Raw genomic sequence first — 25,757 nt, forward strand, 5'->3', positions numbered from 1 at the left:
GCCCGACCAGGTTGTAATCTCAGTTCAGATTTTCCAAGCTGTGTGACCCGAGACAAGTTCTCTAGATTTTCCAAGCCAAGGTTCCCTCATGTGGAAATAAGCATAATAGGAGTACCTACTACCATGTTGTTATTGTTGATAAGTTCTTATTTGTTTGAGGGTTAAATGAGATAGATATTGTATGTAAAGCATTTAGCAAAGTGCCTGGTACACAGAAATCCTCCGTAAATGGCACCTAATACTGTCATGTCTCGAGTCTTGTCTGGATCTGAGACACAAATTTGGTACAAGAATCACAGGTGACAGCTCAGGTTCTGACCCACCGCTCCAGGGTTCCTAGGAGCCTCTTTACATCATGGGCTGAAGCCCTAAAGCCTGTAGGCCCAGGAGCTCTGACAGTGATGGCAGAACAAAAGCCTGGATGAGGACATGGGAAGGACCAGGAGCTGCAAGGAAGCTCACACCTTCCATGTGATTTGGTTCATCCTACCCTGACCTGCTAGGCCCTCAGACAGGCACTTGGAGTGAGGACCTCACGGGCCTCTCACATCAAGAGGCGGTTTAGTATAGAGGCTGAGAGACTGGGCCCTGGGGCCCAGCCTCTGAACTGGCATCTTGGCTTTGCCACTTACCAGCTGCATGACAGCAAGCGGGAAAGTTACTCAGCCCCTCTGTGCCTCAATGCCCTCACCTATAAAAGGCTGTGATGCGGGTTAATGAGTTTGTACATGAAGGTACTTAGAACAATACCTAGTTCAAAATAAGTGCTAAGTGATGGCTTTTGTCAGGGGCTCAGGTCTTCATTAGATGTCCAGGAATGACTTCATGGCTTATCCTGTGATTTGGCCTATAATCCCAACCAATCTGATACTTTATAATGGTGGTTTAAATGTTTGTCTCCTCCATGACACAGTTCTGTGAGAGCAGGGACCTTGTCTGTCTTGCTCACACCTTTGTATGCATCGAGTAGGTGCTTAATTAATTGTTAACTGAATGAATGACTATGCCAGATTAAATCGAACATCTCCTTGCCCAATCAAACCATTTTTGAAGCCCCTCCCCCCATACCAGTGGTCCTGAGAAGATAACCTCCTCATGGCCAGTGTATATTCTCTTGTCCCTTGGGAAGTTCTGTTTTATTATTCTTCCTCTCTGGCCCTACATTGATTTCCTTCCCAACAAAGAAAAAAAAAAGAGCTCCCTTCAAGGCTCTGATTTAGTAATAATACCAATAGCAGCTACCATTTATTGAGCACTTACTATATACCAGACTCCATGTTAAGGAATTTTATAGACAGCACTTCAGTTAACCCTCACAAAAATCCTCTGAGGGGGCACTACTATTTTCCCCATTTTGTAAATGAGGAAACTGAGATTTACAAAGATTGGGTAACTTTGCCCAAAGTCACGGAAGAAGTCACGGGAGAGATTAAAATCCAGGTCCTAATGGTTCCAAGCCCAGCTGTTAACTACCGCATAATACCACCCCCAATTTGTTCCTAATTGGGCATTGTTCCTTTCCTGGAAGTGTCAGGACACAAAAGCCCAGAGGAAGATAAGCCGGTTTTCAGTAACTCCACCTAGGTGACTCTATGCTCTCCCAGGAAGACGGCTCCTTAAATCAGTAAATCAGTCACACACAGATTTGTGAGCCTTTTCTCTCCCTCCCCCTCTCCCTCCTGCTCTCCCTCCTTGCTTCTTTTCTTCCCTCCTTTCCTCCCTCCCTCTCTCCCTCTCCCTCCTTCTCTCTTCCCTTCCTGTCTCCCTCTCTCCCTCTCTCTCTCTTTCTCATTTGCTCTTGATCATTCCTGGTTATGGCTCAAGGACCAGCCCGATATTCCAGCCCCACAAACAGTTTTGGTCACAGCTGATGGCCAGTTCCTCTGCTTCTATCTATAATATAACTAAGAAAAGAAAAAAGTTTTAAGGGCCTATAATCTCTCCCCATAAATCCTCTCTCATCTAGGTTGCTTTCCTAAACTTCTTACCTCCCCTAGATCCTTTGGGGCCCGAAGGGTTGGCATCACTTCAGTGCTACCTAGAAGCATGGCATCCGGGTGGCTCTCGGGCCCTCTCACGCTCATCTCATTTGGTGACTTAGGAACTTGGTCTTAAGGCCAAGTTAAATAAACTTCACTCTGGAAGTCAGCAGAGTGGTTCCACTTAAGAACTCAACTTTCCTGTTTAAGAAGCTTTGAAAGGAAGCCTTGATTTTGACTTTAGAGATCAGTGTCTCTCGTGGCCAGCACCAGATCACAGTTCCTAAATACCATTCCCCACAAAAGGAACCAGGATTCGTGGAGAAATGGCTGGTTCCAGGACCTGTATGTAAACAATCAAGGTGAACTTGAAACATTTTGGGAGAGGGTGGGGGGTTACGGTGGCCAAGAAGCAAGGAAGTGCTCAGTGAATGATGTGATGAAGTGGGCTTAAAGGGTCTTCGGTGGCCAATTCTGGGACAATTTGAGCATCAAAAAATGATGGTAGCGCTATTAAATGTGGGAAAAAAAGAAAATTCATGAATCCATAGTGTAGAAGAAGAGAGAGCAGGCCAAATGTGGGAAAATAATAATAATGGGTAAATCCAGGTAAAGGATGAATGAAGTATTCTTTCAACTTTCTGTGTATTTAAAACTTTTCAAAATAGAAAGTTGGAGAAAGAAGGAATCAGCTTCTTAGCCTGAATATTCTGAGATTACTAAACCAATATTTCCTGCCCAGGAAGATGTGAAGAAAGTTGTCTCCTGGGCTCAGTGACCTCCAGCCCTTCTCCAGTTCTCTTGGTTAATGGAACTTGTCAATGGTTATGAATCAATCAATCACCCAACGGATTTTAAGACTCTAAGTAGTTAGGTTAATACCAACCGTGACAAGCATTGTCAAGGACAGGGAGCAAATAAAGGTGCTACCACGACTGCTCAGTACTGAGTGCTCTATAACTCAAATATAAAAGAGGCTGATACTTTCTGGCATTTGCACTCCTCTTTCCTTCTAAGGTTCTATATGGCACTCAGGAAAAAATGCCAGCGCTCTACAATGGGGCTCAGCAGGAAGCCTTCCTCCTCCAGGATTAAAGGGCCTGAAAGGATCGCTTGGGCGCCATCTACTGGGTAAATGCTTGCACTGCCACCTGGCTCCCGCACTGTGCCCCAGCTGTGCACCGACCACCCAAGTGCTCAGCTGCCCCTTAACAGAGGCAGGCAGCATGGTGCCCAGCACTGAGCAGGCATTCAACAAATACTGAAATGAATTACTTCCTCTTATGAATTCCCTTCACATTTATTTAGTGCCAGTATGAGCTGTAGGTGATAAGAACCTAATAACAACATATCGATGTCTTCTTAGGGTCAAGCCCTGTTTCCACGAATGTACTGTATTCCTTCATGTATGTGGCTGTGATCAGATAATATCCATAACTGGGTGGAATGAGGACAGTAATCAGGTAACATACACTGTATGGAATGAAGCTTTCAGAACAAACATCACGGAACTGAACAAGCATAACTGAACCAACAAAGAATGAGATAGGAGTACGACCATTACTTTGTTTGTTTCATAGCATTGACCACACTCTTATTTTGTTTTGGTTTTTGTTTTGTTTTGTTTTGTTTCTTGGTCTCTCCTCTCTAATTTTCAGGCTCTAAGATGGCAGTGACTACATCTGTCTTGCTCATCATTGCACCTGGAAGCATCCATTCAAGAAATATTTTTTGAATGGTTATGGGTAGATTTATTCATTAAACTTTTTTTTAATGAATGGGGGCATGTGTGCTCCACTTTGCCTGCCTACTGGTGATGACCAGTTGCCCTGAGCCAGTTCTGCTGTCCTTGAGAAGGCTTTGATTCTACACATGGCCACCATCACTAATCCAACCAATCAGACTCCATACACAGCTCTTACACTGAGGCTAAACCCAGGACTCAACCAATAGGTACCATTTGGAAAGACACACCTACAGGATTTCTTGGGGCAAATGCAGTCCTTCTGTCTTTGACCTCCCGCATGCAAATATTCTTCCCCTTCTCTGCCTTGTCCGCTAAACAAACCCACTTACTCACACAGAGTGTTTAGAGTATTGTTTAGGAAATATTTGTACTCTTCCCCTTGGGATGGAATATACTCTCATACTTGACTGATTTAGGGATTAGCCATGTGACTTCCTTGGAATATGAGTGAACGTGATGTGAGCAGATGCCTTAAATTTGGCTGTGTGTTTGGCTTGGCCTTTTGTGCTTCTGTGACCCACTCTGAGAAGACCACACGCCAAGTTGCCCCTTTGGTCCGAGCCCTGAACCCTAAAATTCAACCCAGGCCAACCCAGCTGAAACCAGTTAAACCCCAGCCAACTCACAGACCCAGGATAGAGAAAAATACACATCTGTCCTTTTGAGGTTGTTTGTTACACAGCGAAAACTGACAAATCTATATGAACACATTATCACCACCACCCCTGAAAGCTTCAACTTAGAAATTCTGTTCTCTGACCACAATATCTCTTCCATCTACATGTTCCATTGCTTTATTATCACTAAGCCTGCTTTTCCATCTCATCGAGACCTCCAGTCCCTATTCTCTTTACCAGGTTCTTTTTGGTTTCATGTCCTACCCAACCTGGACCCCTGGACAATCATGTCTCAGCCAACTCTTGGATCAGCCAAATGACTGCTTTTTTTCATCTCTGCTACCATGCTGCCAGAGAGCATCATCCACCTGTCCTGGCTGCATCACCTACACAGGAGTTCCAGCTTCAACTGGGTCCTCAGCCTTGCTTGGACATGTTTTAAATCATTGCTAGCTGGTGCATTTCCTCATTCATCACGTGGCTGTCCCAAAACTTTGGTACTCTCAAGCCTCAGCTTCCCTTCTACTCTGCTATCATTAGAGATTTCATACCCTGCTTTGCAGAGAAAACAGAGCTATTAGGAAGAACTCACCACTGGGAGGTAGGTGAGTACTGTGGTTGAGAATAAGGGGTCTGAAATCACATAGACGTAGGTACCTTCCTCACCCTTTGCCCCAGACTCTTGCATTTTGCAACAGGTTTGATCAAGCAAAGAACACCAATAGACTGGAAATATCGTCCATAAGAGTAAAATTACTTAGACGCTAAGACCACCCTGACTGCTCCTGATTCAAATAGGAAACATGCGAAACATGCTTTTAACGAAACAACGACAGTTTGTACATTGCTCCAGATCCTGCCTCTCAGTTGCTGCCGAGGGGAATCTTAAACTGAGACAGGTTAGATTTCCACTCCATTTTCAAAGGATTATTGACTCAGAGGGGGACACTAATAAAGATTTAGTAATTCTTGGAGATCGAGCAGAACCCAGAAAGAATCCCTTTCCTGGGACACGTGGCATGCTGACCATTTGATATGGGTCCCAGGAATTTAACTCAGGATTCAAGGTTTCCAATAGAAATTCATATGTTAAATGCACTACAGACTTAGCATTTTTGAAGCCTTATTCACTGCTTGCTGACCAATGACAACACGCAATTGCTTCTCAGTGGACGTGAGGCATGCTCTGTGCAGAATGCGTTGGCTTCATTTAGGAGAGAGGGGAAGATTTAAGAACAGACAGAAACCTCCTGTGGCCAATTCCAAACAGAAGTCCACAATCCACACCCAACAGATGGAAACACATCTTTGTTTTTTACAGTCTTACCTAGAAAGCCCTCTGGCCACAAACTTCCCAGAACTCAGAGTCCAATAAGATAAACCTTAGTCCATGGCAAAGCTGAGACTTTAAAGGAGCACACGCCAGAGATGGAGCTATGTCAGGGTCTACTCACGCATGCAGTCTCCTCCGTACCAGCCCGCGTGGCACTCTGCACAGTAGATGCCCTTCACGTAGAAGTCGTCCAGAGTACCCCCCCACGAGCCGTTCCGGCACGTCTTGCAGTTTTCAAAGATGGTACAACCTGAAAATTTTCCAAGCAGAAGGGTGTTAGATTAAACACATGCAGGTTCTAATGGGCTGCATGAGAGAGAAACTATGGACCTTCCCAGGACCTTGTCTCAACTAAGGGCATCTGGACCTAGAAAGGTGCCAAAGCCCTTATTAAAAAATGCTCATTCCTAGGAAGACGCTAGAGGCACCAGAATTCAGACTGAGGAGTTTAGGAGGGTGGTCTGAACCATCTTCCTAGTTAGTGGCTGATGGCTTTTTTTTTTTTTTTTTATATTCCATTTCTGGTCATAATTATGAACTTTAAGTTTCAATAAAACACAATGCTATTTAAAATTATTTTGTAATCACTATGTTTTATAAAGCAAATAACATTGATGAAAATACCTCCAAATTTAAGACTAATTGACAGCAAATGCCTATCACTATATGAAAACCAAATCTAAATTACACTGTTGTTTGTACTGAAGGAAAACCCTCTTGCTGGTTGTAAATTTTTCATGTTTTACAAGGGTGCCATATCTCACGTAACGTCAGTAACCTGAAAAGTACTATGAGATGTCAAAAACATTTAGTAATAAGCTTCCAGACTGATTGCACATTTTGGTTCTAATGCATTAGTTTTTAAAAAGTCTACATGGAGATAATTCACATACCATAAAATTCCCTCTTTTAAAGTGTACAATTCAGTGGGTTCTAGCATACCCCAGAGTTGCGTAACCATCACTATTATCTAACTTTAGAACATTTCATCACCTTCCCCACAAAAGACCCCATACTCATTAGCAGTCACTCCCCATTCGCCAATCCCCACACCCGGCCCTAATCCCTGGCAACCAGTAATCTACCAGTCATTTCATATGAATGGAATCATACAATATATGGCCTTTTGTGTCTGGCTTGTTTCATTTGTGGCTGATGTTTTAATGCAAAACGAAATAACCTGTAGTAAAATGTAGAATCCATCAAAACAGGGTATTTTTTCTCTTTATAAAAATATTACGTGTTTATTATGGAATATTTAGAAAATTCAGACAAGCAAAAAGAATTCAATTAAAAACACCAAAACTTCCATCACCCAGAGAAAATGATCAGTAATTCTTTCTATATATATGAACACATTTTTTTAAATTAGGCTTATACTATATACTGTACATTCTGTTTTTAATAACTTACCTTTTAATTTGATAATAGATAGTAACCATCTTCCCATTCCATTAAATATTCTTCTATGGCATACACTTCTATAACCAGAGTGTGCCGCCCGAAACAACCTTAATGCCTAGTAATGGGCTCACCCTGGAAGGTGTCAGGCTCCCCCCGACCAGCAGGCCACACCAGAGAGGGTTGAGCAGACTCTAGTCAAGGGTTATTTTTAAAACATGGTCTCCTGAGGGGTGGGGGACAGTGAGGAAAGGTAGAGATAATCCAATCCCACTTATTAAAACGGAGCGCTAAGTTCTGGCGCCTCCATTGTCCAGCTGTGTGTCCTTGAGCAAATTGCTTAAGCTCTCTGTACCTCAATGTCCTCGCCTACCTCATAAAGTTGTTTTATAAATTAAATTCACATGTGTAAAGGGCCTGGCACATAGCAAGTCCCCCAAAACATGAACTATTATTATTATTCTGCATTCCCATACCTCCTCTTGGCTTATCCCCACCATAGCATATAGCATGCTCAATTTTAACTGCCTACGGCCTGTTTTCCTGTACAGACGGAAGTCAGGGACTGCACCATGTTCAACATTATATCCCCCCCACTTAATACAGTATCTGGCACATAATAAGCGTTCCAGAAATATTATTATTTGAGATTTGAGCGAATAAATAAATGGATGAATGGATGAATAATCCAGGCTTCTGAGCTGTTCAAGATAACCAGCATTTCCTTGAGCTAATATAATAGCATACTTCTTTGCTTTTGGCTAAAATTAGGTTTTCATTGGCCTGTAGTATATACATGCAGTGTACATATGTGTGATTTCTGTAGGAGAGAGACTTGTAGCTCTTTCTCTACACACCATCCTGACTTTGCTTCCCTCTCCCAGTGTCTCTTCCGACCAGAAAAGAATTGCTAATATGATTCATCAAATTTCACATGGCCCATAACTGGGTCCCAGTGGTCCTTTAAAAGACTGTTTTAAAAGATGGTCTTTTAAAGGCCATCTTCACCCATGTGCCACATTCCCGACCGATTTCCTACCCACTGTGCCACCAAGGAGGCCAATGGACTCAGAGTCCGCCCTCTACGACCCTGCCAGCTCTCAGCACAGTAACATCCGGGCCATTAGTTGCAAGCCACAAAAACCAGCCTGGTGCTTAAGATGAACAAGGCTGTGTTAAAAAGACGCTAAGTAGCTCACGGTATTGCCAGAAGGGTTAGAGGACCGAGGTCCAAGCTACACAGCCTAGAAACGCACGAAAATACACAGCCACCTTGCTCCATTGAGGGCCCCAGTGCCACTGGCCACTGCTGGACGTCAGCACTGCCATCCCCACCACCACGCCCCTGGACATCGATCATCGTGCAATTACTGCCATCACAAGAGAAAGAATCGTTGTCCAGCATAATGATAGAAGTGATAGAAATTCTTAAACCAGGCTGAGATCCCATTTCGCACCTTTGAAACTGACAAAATTCCAGAACAGCACACACTCTGTCGCAAGACGTCGGGAAAACGGTTCTCACGCACGGCTGTTGTGAATGCCAATGCATGGAGGAGAATTTGGCACAGGCTGGCAAAATGACACATGCACCTCCCTTTGATGCAGCAATTCTTCTTCCAGGAATCTACCCCAAAGATATGCTGCAAAAATACTAGCCGATGTATGCCTGAGGCTATTCACTACAGTAGTATTTACAACAGCAAAAAGCTAGGAACAACCCAAATACTCATGAACTGTGGTAATCCACATGATGCAGTTTTATGCAACTGTAAAAAGAAATGGAAAAAAAAAACTGCTTTATTACTGTCAGTGAGTGATCTCCAGCCTATATTGTTAAGAGAAAAAAGCAAGGCAGTCAGCAGTGTTCATGGCATGCTGTCTTTTGCGCAAGAAGGGGAAAGATACAGAAATGCACACGCGTATTTGCTTGTATTGTCAAATATAGAAAACAGAAACAACAAACCTAACTACACATCAAGTAGATGTTATAACACCACAGACAAAAGAACTACATCAATTGGCTTTAAAACATAGTATTTTGACTCTATGTACTTAGTGAGAGATATTCTAAGGTGAAGCAGAAACACTATCATCAGTGGTCTGATCACTATTAACACCAACAGTGCTGTTGTTTTGTACAATTATAAGATAAAGCAAGTAGGTGATTAGGTTAATATTACCAGGAAACAGGGTTTTCACCATGAGAGAAAAGACACACAAATATAAAATCAAAGAAGTTAATTAACAACCTTGGAATATTACATTTGAACTTGAGGAGCAGCAAAAATTCATTTTAAAAAATACATGTTTTCCAGCTCCATCCACTTAAAAAAACATACAAACAAAACCTTGTAACAATGACAGTCCAATAGCAAGGCACACCTCGGGTGACCAGATCGTGGTCTCAGGCCAAAGTTCTTTTGAGAAGTGGCTGATTCCAGATCTGGGGCAGAAAATATACAAGAAGAGGCTAAAATATCTTGTCATGCGAGAAATCAAGAAGTCTTCAAAAACAGTGTGGTCATGTGAGAAGAACACAGAAAGACATAAAGGGGCACCCAGTGTTATGAGTTGTGTGCATTAAAATAAATAATGACTGAAATGGATTAAATCACATAAATAAATTAAAATGCCTGCGTTCATAATGACACACACACAGAGAGAAACCTCTCTGATCACCAGTAGGGACTGCTAGGACACCAATTCACTATTTTTGAAAATCTTTTTTTCTAAAAAAGCCTTTCTCTAGCCTCTCCTTTCAGGGCAACCAGATGGTTGATATGGGACAGTTCTTCACTACTCAGTTTGAAAGATCCTTCCTAGCACCATTCGGCGTGGTGGTATTGGGTGCCTCCTGTATGATGTAATAAGATGTTGGGTGCAGGCGTGGCAGACGCTGATGCCCTTCTATATGATGCAGTAGGAAGCACACAGCACTGCCTATGAAGGTCTCCTATTTATTCCACGACCTCATGCCAGCTCATTAAACCAAAGCCCCACCCTCATAACAACAGTAATCGCTAGGCTTTTGAAAATATTGAAAATTGTTCAAAGACTTCAGCATCCCTGCCAAGGACCCCTAGTCAGGAGACCCTGGCTTAGCTCTCAAAATTTCCTTAGAAACTTTGGAGGCACTACTCAACTATTTCCCTACAAACCATTCTCACCATCAGGGAATTGGAACGGTGGGTTTCTTTTCTGGATCAAATGTGCAAAGGTTATACTGAGGTCACTTCTATTTTTATTTATTTATTTTGCGGTACGCGGGCCTCTCGCTGTTGTGACCTCTCCCGTCGCGGAGCACAGGCTCCGGACGTGCAGGCTCAGCGGTCATGGCTCACGGGCCCAGCCGCTCCGCGGCATGTGGGATCTTCCCGGACCGGGGCACGAACCTGTGTCCCCTGCATCGGCAGGCGGACTCTCAACCACTGCGCCACCAGGGAAGCCCTGAGGTCACTTCTATTTTAAAGCTCAGCATTACTCTCTTTCAAGAAGGAAGATGGTTTAGATGTAACACATGTATACTTAAGCCCTGTTTTCTCTCCTCTTCTATAGCTTTCCTCAAAAGAAAGTTCCTGAGGGCCTCCTGGTTCGTTCGAATAATTTGGGAGTGGTAGGATGGGGGAGTGAAGGGAAGAGCAGAAGTCGAAGATGACGCTCTGGCCCATCCGCATCCAGGCTCCCATGGTGCCCATGCTTCTCTGTCACAGCACCTGCCAGGCTGCATTACAGCCGCCTGTTTACTCCTCCATCTCGCCCACTAAGCTGTAAGCTCTGGAAATGCCAGGAATGTGTCTTTTTAAAAATCACTGTATTCCCACTACCTGTCATGGTATAAAAGAGCTGCTCAGTCTATTTGTTAAATGAATGACTAAGTAGATAAATCTACAGCATTATAAGCTTAACACTGAAAAGGGTACTAACTCCTCCAATTCCTTTGCCTGTAGTTAGAGTGGGTTGAATTATGCCACTTTTAATCATCATGGCATCACAGCCTCCTGATGTCTACCTGTCAGAATTCAAGTGTTCAGCGTGCTCCTATTACTGACCTCAGAAAACATGAAGGCAACCTGAGGTCTCCCATTGCACACTCACCTGGGTGAATCAGGCAGGAGTCACATTCATTCTCCTCGTTCCTGCAGCAAGGGATGGTATAACCCACCACTTCTTTCTTTCCAGGGCAGGCACATTTAACCTGATCGTATTCACAACACTCCCGACACATGATGTTCCACTCAGCTCCGGGGCAGGCTTCATTAATGACTGTGTACTCTGAAACAGAAACCAGAAAGTGAGATGGAGGGCCTGGCAGGAACAGGTAAGACCCATAAGTACCTTACTGCCAAGAAGCAACCTTGCCCTACAAACGTGTCACCCTGCCTGAAGGATGTTCAGAACCATCCACTGGGGCACAGATGAAATTTGTTAAAACTGCTATTCATTTTTAATTTTTAATCAAAAAAAGAAATCATGTTTTATCCATATATAATCTACGTGGATTGACACACATACACATAAATAACTTATAAACAAGCATACATTTCCTGAGTGTCTGGGCTCATTTCTGTTTTTGCCGGGGTACATCACGCCAAGGCTTACAGCTACACAGGTTGTGCACTGTGCAATTCCAGAAGGAACCGTTAAACCGCACAACTGTACAGTGCAGCCCAGGCTCTTGGGCCATCAAAAAAGTTTGGTGACCACTCTCCAGACTAGGTCCACCAAGCGCAAGGCTGAATGCCAAGTAGGAACCACATCATTTCCTCCAAACCTGGCTCCTCGATTTCACAACATGCCATTTTTACGGTATCTTCAAAGCTAAAACCAACAGAAAAGACAAAAACCATCTTAATTAGTATGTTTGGGAGAATTTCGATGTTTTACAAGAGTGAACTCATTGGCAGAACTTCATTCAGTCCCTAAAAACAGCTGAGCATTCTTTCCCATGAGAAAAAAAGTGCTCCTTTCTGGGTGGAATTTCTTTCTGTCTGTCTTTTTTAAAATATACCTTAGGTAATGAAAAAGAAAAAATCATTTGGCAAAAACTATAAAAGGAATCAGTCGGAGGCTGCCCGGAGGAATCCAGGCTAAGAAACAGACCTAGCTTTGATTTGCTCTTCTTCCTGCCCCAACTCTCTATTCCTAAAAATTTTGCACAAAGATGACGATTGAAGCAGAAATAGGTCAGATATTTGAGGAAGAAAGTGAATCAGGCTTCCCTAAAAACCCCAGGGAGGGATCCCCAACACGCCTTGTAGGCCCATATAAACCAACCCTAATATCTGCGGTGGCTTCTAACCTCTTGAATTTCACAGTTTAGTTTTCTGTTTTCCTCCCCTAAATTTGGAAGTCTGACACAGAACTGTTCATTCTCAATTTGCCAAGTAGACCAATTTAAAGAAACTCTCACCATCTTCTCTCAACCTTCTGTCATAAGAACATTCTAGCATCATAGAAAGGAACCACTTGCATAATAAGGGACAGTTCCTTAGATTGAATACATGTAGTTTTATGAAAAAATTCCTCTTTTCTTTTCTACAGACACTGGTGGGGCAGCAAAGATCCTCACGCTGGCATTTGGGAACAACCAGCATAGATCACCATGATATTGTCACTACTGAGATTTTGTTTCCCGTTCTATTCTGGGGGCCCCTCCAGGACAGACACCAGGACTTACTTAGCTGAGCTTCTCATGTTTCTAACTTGGCTGGATGAAGTGAATAACTTCTAAAATCTAGAAGAGAGGACTTCCCTGGTGGTGCACTGGTTAAGAATCCGCCTGCCAACGCAGGGGACACGGGTTTGATCCCTGGTCCGGGAAGATCCCACATGCCGTAGAGCGACTGAGCCCGTGCGCCACAACTACTGAGCCTGTGCTCTAGAGCCTGAGAGCCAGAACTACTGAGCCCACACGCCACAACTACTGAAGCATGTGCACCTAGAGCCCGTGCTTCGCGACAAGAGAAGCCACTGCAATGAGAAGCCCATGCACCGCAATGAAGAGTAGCCCCCGCTCACAGCAACTAGAGAAAGCCTGCACCGAGCAACAGATCCAATGCAGCCAAAAACAAATAAATAAATTTATTAAAAAAAAAATCTAGAAGAGAACTTAATAGTTAAGAGTAAAAGAAAGTAGAAGAAAACATAGGAGTAAATCTCCATGATCTTAGATTTGTTATGATCTTGGATTCTTAGATGTGACACCAAAAACGACAAAAGAAAGATAAATTGGATTCATCAAAATTTAAAACTTTTGTGCAACAAAGGAAAGTGAAAGGACAACCTACAAAATGGAGAGAAATTTGGAAATCATATGTCTGATAAGGATTTAATATCCAGAATATGTAAACGACCCCTACAACTCAACCACAAAAAGACAAACAACCCAATTTTTAAAAGGGCAGGGCTTCCCTGGTGGCGCAGTGGTTGAGAGTCTGCCTGCCGATGCGGGGGACATGGGTTCGTGCCCCGGTCTGGGAAGATCCCACACGCCACGGAGCGGCTGGGCCCGTGAGCCATGGCCGCTGAGCCTGCGCGTCCGGAGCCTGTGCTCCGCAACGGCAGAGGCCACAACAGTGAGAGGCCCGTGTACCGCAAAAAAAAAAAAAGGGCAAATGACGTGAACTGACACTTCTCCAAAGAAGATATACAAACGGCCAATAAACACATGAAAAGATGCTCAGCATCACAAGTCATTAGGGAATTGAAAATCAAAGCCACAACAAGATAACACCTTACATGTACTAGGATGGCTATAATCCAAAAAAAGAAAAAAAAAAAAAAAAGGAAAATAACAAGCATTGACAAAGATATAGAGAAACTGGAGCCCTTGTATATTGCTCAGGGGAATGTAAAATGATGCAGCTTCTCTAGAAACCAGTTTGGCAGTTCCTTCAAAAGTTAAACATTGAATTATTTTATGACCCAGCAATTCTACTCCCAGGCATATATCCCAAAAATCAAAAACAGAAACTCAAACAGATACTTATATACCAGTGCTCACTGCAGCATTATTCACAGAAGCCAAAAGGTAGAAACAACCCAAATGTCCATCAAGGGATGAGTGAATAAGCAGAACATGGTATAAGCATAAAATATTATTCTGAATGTGGAATATTATTCAGCCATGAAAAAGAACGAGATGCTGATACAAATTACAATATGGATGAACCTTGCAAACATGCTAAGTAAAAGAAGCCAGACACAGAAGGACAAATATTGTGCCACTGAACTGTATACTTACAATGTCTAATGTAGAAATTTTTGTTATTTTTATCATATTTTTTTAATATTAAAAAACTAGTGAGAGGAAAAAAAGTGTTTAAAGCCTTAAGCATTGGAATCAGACAGACCTGGGTTTGGAATCCCACCTTTGCTACTTACTGGGTATATATATGACCTTGGCTAAGTTATTTTACTCACTCAGTCTCAGTTTATTATCCAACGAAATGAGTACATTTTATCTAACTCAGAAGCCAGCTGAAAGGACTAGATAAGATTATGTATATAAAGAGCTTAACACAGTGCCCAGTATATAATGAACATTCGATAACTAGTAGCTTAAGAAGAAAAACACTATTGACATCCATATTTCTCAAGGATCTAAGTTTCTGAATGTACCACATATCAACTCCTTACATAAAATATTCATGTTGGGACTTTCCTGGTGGCACAGTGGTTAAGAAGACTCCACACTCCCAATGCAGGGGAACTGGGTTCGATCCCTGGTCGGGGAATTAGATCCCACATGCACGCTGCAACTAAGAGTTCACATGCCGCAACCAAGGAGCCAGGGAGCTGTAACTAAGGAGCCTGTGAGCTGCAACTAAGGAGCCTGCTTGACAAAACTAAGACCTGGTGCAACCAAATAAATAAAAAATAAATAAATTAATTAAATGCTTAGGTTGTTTCCCCACTGCATTTGGAGCAAACCCTAAATGCTCTGCTATGGCCCCCAAGGCCTTTGAGAGCTGCTCTCTCCTGAGCCCTGCAACCTTTCCTTGGCACTATTTCCCACCTTTTATTTCTGAAAACCATCAAGGTCTTGCTCATCCCAGGGCCTTCACATTTGCTTTCTCCACTGCCTCTGTCAAAACATTGGGCCTTAGTGTAAATAACACGCGTTCAGAACGGTCCTCGCTGAATTTCTCATCTGAAGTTTGTGCCTCTGCCCCTCCTTCCATAGTATTCTCTATCACGGTATCCCAATTGTTTCCTTTCATCGCCCTTACACAATTTATAATCCCTTTCTATGTTTCCATTTACTTGCATATCATCTGTCTCTCTTACGTGACCATAAGCTGGTAGGAACAATACCTAACTTGTTCACCGCAGCTAGGGAAGGGCCTGGAATGCAAGAGGTGCTGGATAAATACTTGTTGAAAGAACCAGCCTCCACTCTAGAGCTACCCTCCCTTCAACAGTCAAATATTCCCGTCCAGTGGTCCAGCTCGGAGCTGAGCCAGGAGAGCTGGCTCCGCCCCATAATTTGCTGATATCAGAACCGGGCACTTTCCCTCCCATGGTGAAGGGTCTAGAACAGTTAGTCCAGGTTACCCAACTTGGGTCTCAATTCCTTGGCACCAGCCCCCGCCTTGTCCAGCTGTATGATTTCTCCACTCTCTGAACATCTGATATGCCTGCGGGGTGTGGCTCATGTCTTACCCCTCCCCCTGCCCACCCGAGGGCAAGCACTCCATCCTTCTAGGTTTTCTAAGAATTTACAAGTACTAATGACTCTTGGGGGACACTGACAGAATAAACGTTGTTTGCAGCTTTTATAAGCCTTGTAATAAAATATGGGAGGCCAAGTAAGGTCTGCTCTACTCCAGTAGAGGGCAAAGCCTGTTTTCCCTAAGCAGGTGGCTAGTCCACGTCTGGCCCAGCCATGGAATACTGCGGGCCTCCCTTTACCTGGGAAATTAGTTCCCTAAAATGGCATTTCTCTTTATCTCAATGAGCAAGCCCACCTCTGCCCTCCCTAACGTGTTACAATAATTTTATAGGTAAGGTCCAGAGTATTGTATCATCTTAGCCAAAGGGAATGATTCCAGGGAAACCCATTTCTATGCTGTCTGCCAAGTCAGCCAGCTGGCTCCTTTCCAAGGACTCTGTGTGGTAGCCCCAAAGATGTCCATATCCTAACCTCCAGGACCCATGAAAATGTTACCTTACAGGACAAAAGGAATTTTGCAGATGTGACTAATTTAAGGTTCTTGAAATGGGTAGAGAATGCTGGCTTGTCCAAGTGGGACCAATGTAATCCCAAGGATCCTTATAAGAGGGCGGCAGGAGGGTCAGAGTCAGAAACAGAGGCATGAGGACAGAAGCACTGGACAGACAGGAGTGATGTGTTTTCAAGACGGAAGAAGGGACCACCATCCAAAGAACGCAGGCAGCCTCTAGAAGCTGAATGAGGCAAGGAAACAGATTCTCCCTTAGAGCATCCTGAAGGAACACAGGCCTGCCATCACCTAGATTTTGGCTTCCTAAGACTCGTTTCAGACCCCTGAGCTCCAGAATGGTACGAAAATACACTTGCGCTGTTTTAAGTCACTAAGTCTGTAGTAATACGTTACAGTATCCACAGGGAATTAACGAACTGTGTCTTCTCAAAAGAAAGGCTAACCCACAGCCAGTCATTTAACCACTCTGGTCCTCAGCTTCCTCACTGAGCACAGTGCTAAGGGTGTGGGTGAACTGATGAATTCATTGTTTCACCCCACAAGTATTTATTGAGTGTCTGCTACATCCCAGGTAGGAGGCTGGGTACTGGGATACAGTGGAGAGAACAGACACCATTACCAGCCCCATGGAACTCACAGTTTTGTAGAGGAGTAGACATTGGATAAAGGATCCCACAAACACACGATCACTCATTGTGATGAGGACATGTAGGATGCTATGAGAACAAGTGGATGGTCATGCAGGGGCATTAGCACCAAATCTACAGGACTCGCAGGGTTAAGGGAGTTTAAGTAAAATCACAAATAAAAATCTATTTGCCAAGATAAGGCCACTTCTCAGGAATACGGAAGTGATGGAGGAGGGGACGGTTTTAATGCTTTTGTTGACTTGGCTCCTCTGGTCTGGTAAGTCCATCACACTTCCTTCTCCCCTCGCTGGAACAGAGACAGGAAAGTGCCCCCAAAACATACATGTGGGCTTCCCTGGTGGCGCAGTGGTTGGGAGTCCGCCTGCCGATGCAGGGGACATGGGTTCGTGTCCTCCGGGAAGATCCCACTTGCCGCAGAGCGGCTGGGCCCGTGAGCCATGGCTGCTGAGCCTGTGCGTCCGGAGCCTGTGCTCTGCAACGGGAGAGGCCACAACAGTGAGAGGCCCGTGTACCGCAAAACAAAAACAAAAACAAAAACAAATAAAACATACATGTAAGAAACAAACAGGTAAGTGAAATATTCTATGAGAATTATTTAAAGTTGATCAGCTGAAGAGGTTTGAAAATACAATAAGCAGACAAAAGTGATCTCCTGGACTTTTCCTTCTCCATTTATCAGAATTAAATGGACAAAGGGCACATTGGTCATTTGGCTTCAGCTGTACAAATTTCAGGAGATTTCAATATGATGCTAAAGGTCAGTTCCAGAAACTAGGATTTAAAGAAATACCAACAGCAGGAGAAGCTACTGAATGTTTTCCTATATGCATGCTAAATCACGTTAGCATTTGTTTAGCTAAAGGGCTTTTATATTGTTTATGCAATTTAATTTTCAAGATGACCCAGTGAGGTAGGTAATACATTTTCTTGTAATCTAAAATAAGCTACTCTAACCTCTTCACTTTACCAGTGATGAAAAGAGCTAAGTAGGGAAGAAGCAAAGAGAAATGCCAAAGACGTTTTTTAGGGAATTCTGAGTGGGAAGGGAGGCTCACAGAATTCCAGGTTTAGGGAGGGGGTGAACAGCCTGTTGCTTCCTTAGCCTGGAAACAGTCCAGGACAACCTCTAGTTTCAGGGGCTGCTGTAGTTGAGCAACTGTTACTTTGCCTTCCATGTTTGAGAACAAAGAGTTATTAAGCTGCAAATGAGTTTTATCCTGTCAGCGCTTCCCAGGAAATAAGCGCAAACTGAGCACCAAGAACACACAGAGCACCACTTTGGGATCAACCAAGGCGCCAAAAGGTCAAGCACATGCCCATAATCACATAGCAAAATTGAACTTACAAAGCTCTAGGCACCATATGCATTCATTCATCTCTAACTCTTCCATTGGACAAAATATTTATTTTTTCTATATAAAACACTCCATATTTTAATGTAAAAGATTCCTTGTGAAAGCTTCAAACAATAAGATCATACATAAAGGAGTAAGAAGTACTCAGAAATAACCTTAATATTATATTGTCTATCTTTCAATTGTTTTCTTTCAGTGGACATACATATCCACATGTAGAAAATGCTAGATGTGTAGATTATCTTCTTGCCTCTCAAAGCTGGTAACCTATTATTATTATTTTTTTTTATCAGCTCGGTGCTTTGTGACCCTAGAGGGGTGGGATAGGGAGGGTGGGAGGGAGATGCAAGAGGGAGGGGATATGGGGATATATGTATATGTATAGCTGATTCACTTTGTCATACAGCAGAAACTAACACAACATTGTAAAGCAATTATACTCCAATAAAGATGTTAAAAAAAAAAAAAAGAAAAGAAACTGTGCTGCTTCGGGACTTCCCTGGTGGTCCAGCCGTTAAGACTCCACACTCCCAATTCAGGGAGTCTGGGTTCAACCCCTGCTCAGGGAAGTAGATTCCACAGGTCCCAACTAAAGATCCCACACGTGGCAACGAAGATCCCACGTGATGCAATTAAGACCCGGTGCAGCCAAATAAATAAATAAATATTTTTTAAAAGAAAAGAAACTGCTCTTCTTCTTTACTTTACTCACATTTTCTCTTGACCTTAAGTAATCTTCAAAAGTGATTTTAAACTGCTGCATCAGTATCCTATATGTGCAACTGCTTCTCTCCCCTCTTTTTAAAATCAGGGTAAACAAATAAAAAAAGAGATGCAGAGTACTTTGGTATCATAGGCTTTGCCCAAGCCATTCCTCAGCTGCCACGTTTGGGGCAGCCATCCTGGTATCTCCTATCCAGAGTAAAGAGTTGGGGCTTCCCTGGTGGCGCTGCGGTTGAGAGTCCGCCTGCCGATGCAGGGGAGGCGGGTTCGTGCCCCGGTCCGGGAGGATCCCGCATGCCGCGGAGCGGCTGGGCCCGTGAGCCGCGGCCGCTGGGCCTGCGTGTCTGGAGCCTGTGCTCCGCGGTGGGAGAGGCCACAACAGTGAGAGGCCCGCAAAAGAGTTGAGTTATATTGGTCCAGCTCTGGTTTTTCCTGAATTCACGTTGGAAAACCTAAGACACTTAACTGCTCAGTCGTGTTTTATCCATGCAAATACCACGGCAATGAAAACAATGCTGACCGATTGGCACAGGTTTGGCTTTCATAGATGTGGTGAACAAATGAACAAATGAGTGAGAGAGAGTTGGCCGTCATCGTGGCCGTCAGCATTATTTTCACAGCCCCTCATCAGCCAGGAGCTTGCTTTAAGGCTCTCCAACACTGAGTATTTCTACTGCTGACAAGATGGAGAACACTTAACCCCTCAAACAGCAGGGGTTTAACTTCACAGAATGGCAGAGGGAGCAATTGTGTCTCCTTAGCATCATCTCCAAGTGGCACGCTTTCAACACTAGGTTTTAAGGAAATATGTTGACATGATAGTTGTTAAGGTAAATCTGAAAAAGGTCAGAGAATTCTTGATGAAAACATGAGTCAGACTGTTCCATATACGGTGGAAATGTCAGTTGTCAAACCACAGGCCACCCCAGCAGGTGGCAAAGAAAGGCGTTTTCATCACGCGCCCGCTGCTCCGTGATGTTAGGGTCTGCCTTTGCACCCACCAAAAACCCCACAGCCCTCCCCTCTAACCACATTTAATGAAAATTTCTACTGAGTGTTTTACTGTCCTGCATGTTATAAACCATCTAAGACCAAAGGGAGAAAAAAGATGTAGGAATCAGAGAGTCCTGCAGCTAGGCACTTTGGGCTCCACTCTCATCCCCACTCATTCCCCCGCCTCCTCTCATGCTATCTCAACTCCCTGAATTGATTTCTAACACACAACATTCCTAACCACCTGAAGGTCTGACCACCCACTCCATGCGGCCAATGACAGACGCCAGGCAAATCCCAGACAGAAATGCTGTGAGTCAGGGGTGATGGAACGGTTACTGGGGCCCTTGGTGACTCAATATCTCCTCCTGAGCCTTCGAGAACCATCCCATCACCATGACCCTCAGTCCCAGCCTGACTGGATTCCCAACTTCAGTGACCTTGGTCTTTCCCTGCTCACAGCTCCTCTTGTTAATGAGGTAACGATAGCTGGAAAGTCAACGCCTCCATCACCCCCTTTTGGGTTCAGCAGTGATAAAACTTACAATGGATTCCCTAGAAATCTGGTTTGTTGACACTAGTACATTGGGGAGGGGTAGGGAAGCAAAAATCAGTTTTTCACTTCCTTCCCCTCTTCACTCTGCCCCACACTGTCACTCCTCGTGCATTCTCCTCTCTCCCTGGGTCCCAGCCCCCACGGAAACGGAGCTGAACCTTTCAAACATACCAGCTCACTGAATCCTCAGAGCCACCCTTCAAAGGAAGTATCATTTTTTTCATTTCACAGATGAGGAAACTGAGGAACAGAGAGGGTAAATAAATTGTCCCAGGTGGCACAGCTTTCAGGTGAAAGAAGAAAGATTAGAAGCCAGCTCTTTCTGGGGCCAAAGTCTTATTCTTTCCAACACAGTATTTTGATTCTAGAGAGTTCACAACTTTGACTTTACAGATTAAGAATGCAGCATTGGTGAAATGAACACACTTGGTAATCAGACCACCCACATTTTAATACCAGATCTGTCCCTCTTGTATGCTGCCGGACAATCATAGACAAGACACCTTGCTGTGGCATTTCCCCTAAACCCCAAGAGAATGGATGTAGATTGATAGGGTTGTTAATGTCACTGCAGTTAAAGAGGCAATGAGCATACAGCGCTTTCGAAGAAAAATCGCGTGTTTGTTGAGGTATTACCATTATTCTCTGTAGAATAAAACACCATCAATGGATAAAGAAGATGTGGTACATATATAAAATGGAATACTACTCATCCATAAAAAGGAATGAAGTAATGCCATTTGCAGCAACATGGATGGACCTAGAGATTATCAAACTAAGTGAAGTAAGTCAAAGACAGATCTCATATGATATCACTTATATGTGGACTCTAAAAAATGATACAAATGAACTTATTTGCAAAACATAAATAGACTCACAGACATAGAAAACAAATTTATGATTACCAACAGGGATAGCAGGAGGTGGTGGGATGGAGATAAATTAGGAGTTTGGGCTTAACATATACACACTACTATGTATAAGATAGATAACTAACAAGGACCTACTGTACAGCACAGGGAACTATACTCAACATTCTGTAATAACCTATATGGGAAAAGAATCTGACAAAGAATGGAGATTATATATAGATAGATAGATAGATATAGATATATAGATTATATATCTGATTCCCTTTGCTATACACCTGAAACTAACACAACATTGTAAATCAACTATACTCCAATAAAATTTTTTTAAAAACCATCACGTGTAGCTAAAATACAGATGGCTAAGGGAGCAAAGCGGGTGAGTAATAATGTCTCCTCCAGAGGCCCACACATACATGGAATTTTAAGCAGTCCGTTCTTGCTTATATCATGGCATTCTGGGTTCCTCCCCCTTGCTTCTAGTTTTCCTGATCTCTTTTTTCTAATACCTCCTCTTCAGACACCTTTTTCACTAGGACATACCTTACCTCCTGCTGCTTGTCTTCCAGAAATAGAAATTCTACATGTATAGGCAAAGGGAACAAAACCCAAACTCTAGCATCTTGGAAAAGCCCCAAGTTGCCATTATCCTCAACAACTGTGCTGGAAACCCTTGAAGGACAGCTGCTTCTGGGTTATTTCAAACGCTGGAATATGAGCTGAATAGATCTTATTTTTTTATTAGCACTGGGTACTAAAAATATAATTTAACAATGCATCTAAATGTACTTGGCAATAGAACTCAGCAAATATTATATCAAAGTATTAGAATGTCTAAGTTAAAAACAATAAAACTTAAGCTATACCCTAAAAATCCAATCTGGATTTCCCCAGACCTAAGAATTCTACAAACGATCCCACCTGCTCCTCAATCCTCAACACTTTTTAAACCTTCTTTCTGAGTCAGAGTGTGTCAGGGCTATAAGGGGGTCTTGGTCAACCACACCCGCCCCTTTGCCAAGAGCTTCCAGAGTAAGTGTTACTGTCTTCACATCCAGGTTCACTGATGCCAGGCAGAAGCCAGATTTTCCTTCTACCAAAGGCAGATGGCCAAGAGCAGATGTTAGTTTGAGCGAGAGTGATGCACTTACAATGGCATGTCCTATGGTTCACTAAGCCCTAAGCTGGTGGCAGCTTCATGCAGGCTAGCCCTCATTAGAATTGCCTTCTCCAGTTCTGCAAGCTAGAACAAGATGAAGGGGAACTTCTTTTTGCCTGAGGATTCCTGGCTGGCTCTACCCTTGAATCACAACAGATGGTTGTGAGCAACATCTCATGTTTGGGAGACAACATCATTGGCCCAGAATCACCTACTCTGAAAGACACCATCCCCTCAACCCCCTGCAAGAATCTACCACCAGCCATATTTCAAACATGGACAAACTTAGGCACAGCATGTGGAAGGGATTTCACCCTAAGGCTGGAAGGCAGATGCATGATAAAAGCAAGGGGAGAAAGCAAGTCTCAAAGAAATAAACATATGGTGAATCTTTAGGAATATTTTTTCCCTGACACAGAGTAACAGATGAATAGGATAGAACTGTGGACCAAGGTGGAGTGGGCCTCAAGAGGACCATGTAACTTCCATCCTACTATAGATAGAACACCCAATATTTCTCCTTCTTAATCCCTTGGGAAATGTGTGCTAGTGGGAAAAATAGCAGAAAGGAGAGGAGTAGAAGATGACTTTAATTTCCTGAGTGCTCCCTTTTTGCAAAGCATTATACTATTTTTAATAGGTTACTTTTTTTTTTTTGGCCATGCCACGCAGCATACAGGATCTTAGTTCCCCGACCAGGGATCGAACCTGTGCCCCTGCAGTGAAAGCGTGGAGTCTTAACCACTGGATCACCTAGAGATTGTCATACTGAGTGAAGTAAGTCAGACAGAGAAAGACATATCATATGAGATCACTTATAAGTGGAATCTAAAAAAAAAAAAAAAAGGCTACAAATGAGCTTACCTACAAAACAGGAAGAGACTTATAGATGTAGAAAATAAACTTATGGTTATCGGGGGTAAAGAGGGGGAGGGATAAATTGGAAGATTGGGATTGACATATACACACTACTATGTATAAAATAGATAACTAATAAGAACCTACTGTATAGCACAGGGAACTCTACTCAATACTCTGTAATGGCCTATTTGGGAAAAGAATCTAAAAAAGAGTTGATATATGTATAACAGATTCACTTTGGTGTACACGTGAAACTAACACAACATTATAAATCAACTATACCCCCCAAAAAATTTAAAAATAAATAAATAAGTAAGTAAATAAATAAATAGGTCATCTCATTTAACACCTGCAATAAACCTATATAAAGACACTATTATTACAGGGGCTTCCCTGGTGGCGCAGTGGTTGAGAGTCCGCCTGCTGATGCAGGGGACACGGGTTCGTGCCCCGGTCCGGGAAGATCCCACATGCCGCGGAGCGGCTGGGCCCGTGAGCCATGGCCGCTGAGCCTGTGCGTCCGGAGCCTGTGCTCCACAACTGGCGAGGCCACAACAGGGAGAGGCCCGCGTACCGCAAAAAAAAAAAAAAAAAAAAAAAAAAAAGACACTATTATCCTCAGTGTACAGGCTAAGAGGTGGTACAGCCACATTAAAGAGGTTAAGTAACTTGCCAAGAAAACCAGCCATAAATGACGGAGGCAAGATTCAAACCTGGCCCATATTTTTAAACCGTAATACTCTACACCCTATGTTTATACATATCCATACATATGCACACATAAGTATATACATAACCATATCTACACTTTTATTTTTCTGTGTACATGTGTATTCAAACTTGAACGTATCCATACTAAGATGTCTATATCAAAAAATGAAATCCATAAATATGGCAAGCAAGGGCTGAATCTTTGCTGAGAAGGATATGGTTACTCAAGTCTGCTTAGGCAGGAAGCCCTTAAAAGGAACAGCTGGTTTTATTCCTTATCCATTGCCACTGTTCTGAAGCAAGTCTGGGCAGAGAGAGGAGGCAGGCAATGCTAGGGGCAAGGGAGAAGCCGTGTCGCGTGACAACAAGAATAACATTTAGGAAAGGCAGGAATAAAGCTGTTCCCAGACACAGCAAACAAGGGGTTGATGAACAGCTCAAACTCACATTCTGTCTCTATGGGATACAGCCCCAGTGTAAACAGCCCAGACCACTTCCGGGTTGTGCAAATCAGGGTCATGGTAGCTATACTAGAACTGGCAGACGGGGGGTAAATAAAAAAACACTGGAGACAAACCCGCGTGTGTTAGAGGGGGGAAGGGAGAGGTTAATTGGTAATGAACAGACCTTGGACTCAGTGCTCCCAGGGACTAGAAGGATACCTAAAATATTCTCCTTATTTTTTTTAAATTTAATTTATTTTTATTTTTGGCTGCATTGGGTCTTCGTTGCTGCACGCAGGCTTTCTCTAGTTGCGGTGAGCAGGGGCTACTCTTCGTTGCGGTGCACGGGCTCTAGGCGCGCACGCTTCAGTAGTTGCGGCTTGTGTGCTCTAGAGTGCAGGCTCAGTAGTTGTGACACACGGGCTTAGTTGCTCCGCGGCACGTGGGATCTTCCCAGACCAGGGCTCGAACCCTGTCCCCTGCATTGGCAGGTGAATTCTCAAGCACTGCGCCACTGGGAAAGTCCCATATTCTCCTTATTTTTGAAGAGGAGACAGTGTGACTGTCACCAAGGATACAATGTAGTCGGGAAGTCAAGTCACAGCTCTTATCGCTCCCCAGAACTGCCACATCATCATAGGTGTGCGTTAATCAGACCCACACCTCAGTTTGATCAGTGATCCCAGGGCAACCACATTACTTTAAACAACTTATAGACAAGAAATGAGTTTTCTTGGTGAACTATGCAGGTCGATGCTGGTGAGGACTTTTCTTACAGCAGTGTGGTCGGGGTCACCTCCACAGTTCTTTCAACATCTCAGCAAGTGCAAAGGGACTAGGACATCAGACTTCCTGTCCATCTCTCAGCAGAAGTCTGAAGAAAAGCTCATGTTTTGTAGATTTTCAAATTCCCTTCTTACCCCATCCTCTATAACGGTGAAGATATTCTTCAATGTTTTATTCATTATGGGCAAGAGACCTGAGTTTTCCAAATGATGGAGCACAAGTTCCACTGGATGGTATAAGGTATTATGTGAATAAAGGTTCTGCGGCCAAACAACTTTGTAAATGCTAATAGCAGCTTTCTTTATTGTAGGGCTTTGCCAAGTCTATAATATTCTTTGCACACAGTTAATTCCCATATCCCCCAAACTAATTCCATCATGACGTCC

The 25,757-nt window shown here is 43.4% G+C and overlaps 1 protein-coding gene across 1 annotated transcript in view; it reads right to left on the minus strand.

Moving 5' to 3' along the window:
- The window catches only part of PAMR1 (peptidase domain containing associated with muscle regeneration 1), a 70,667-nt gene that overhangs the window by 37,116 nt on the left and 7,794 nt on the right, over positions 1 to 25,757 (minus strand). Inside the window, exons 2-3 of the mRNA XM_029206956.1 lie at positions 11,176 to 11,352; positions 5,798 to 5,926 (exon numbers count right to left, since the gene is read on the minus strand). Coding sequence (XP_029062789.1) covers positions 5,798 to 5,926; positions 11,176 to 11,352 — 306 coding nt within the window. The remainder of the gene's footprint in view (positions 1 to 5,797; positions 5,927 to 11,175; positions 11,353 to 25,757) is intronic.

The sequence above is a fragment of the Monodon monoceros genome, unplaced genomic scaffold (assembly GCF_005190385.1).
Source record: "Monodon monoceros isolate NGI ecotype Baffin Bay Population unplaced genomic scaffold, NGI_Narwhal_1 Super_Scaffold_7, whole genome shotgun sequence".
Lineage (NCBI taxonomy): Eukaryota > Metazoa > Chordata > Mammalia > Artiodactyla > Monodontidae > Monodon > Monodon monoceros.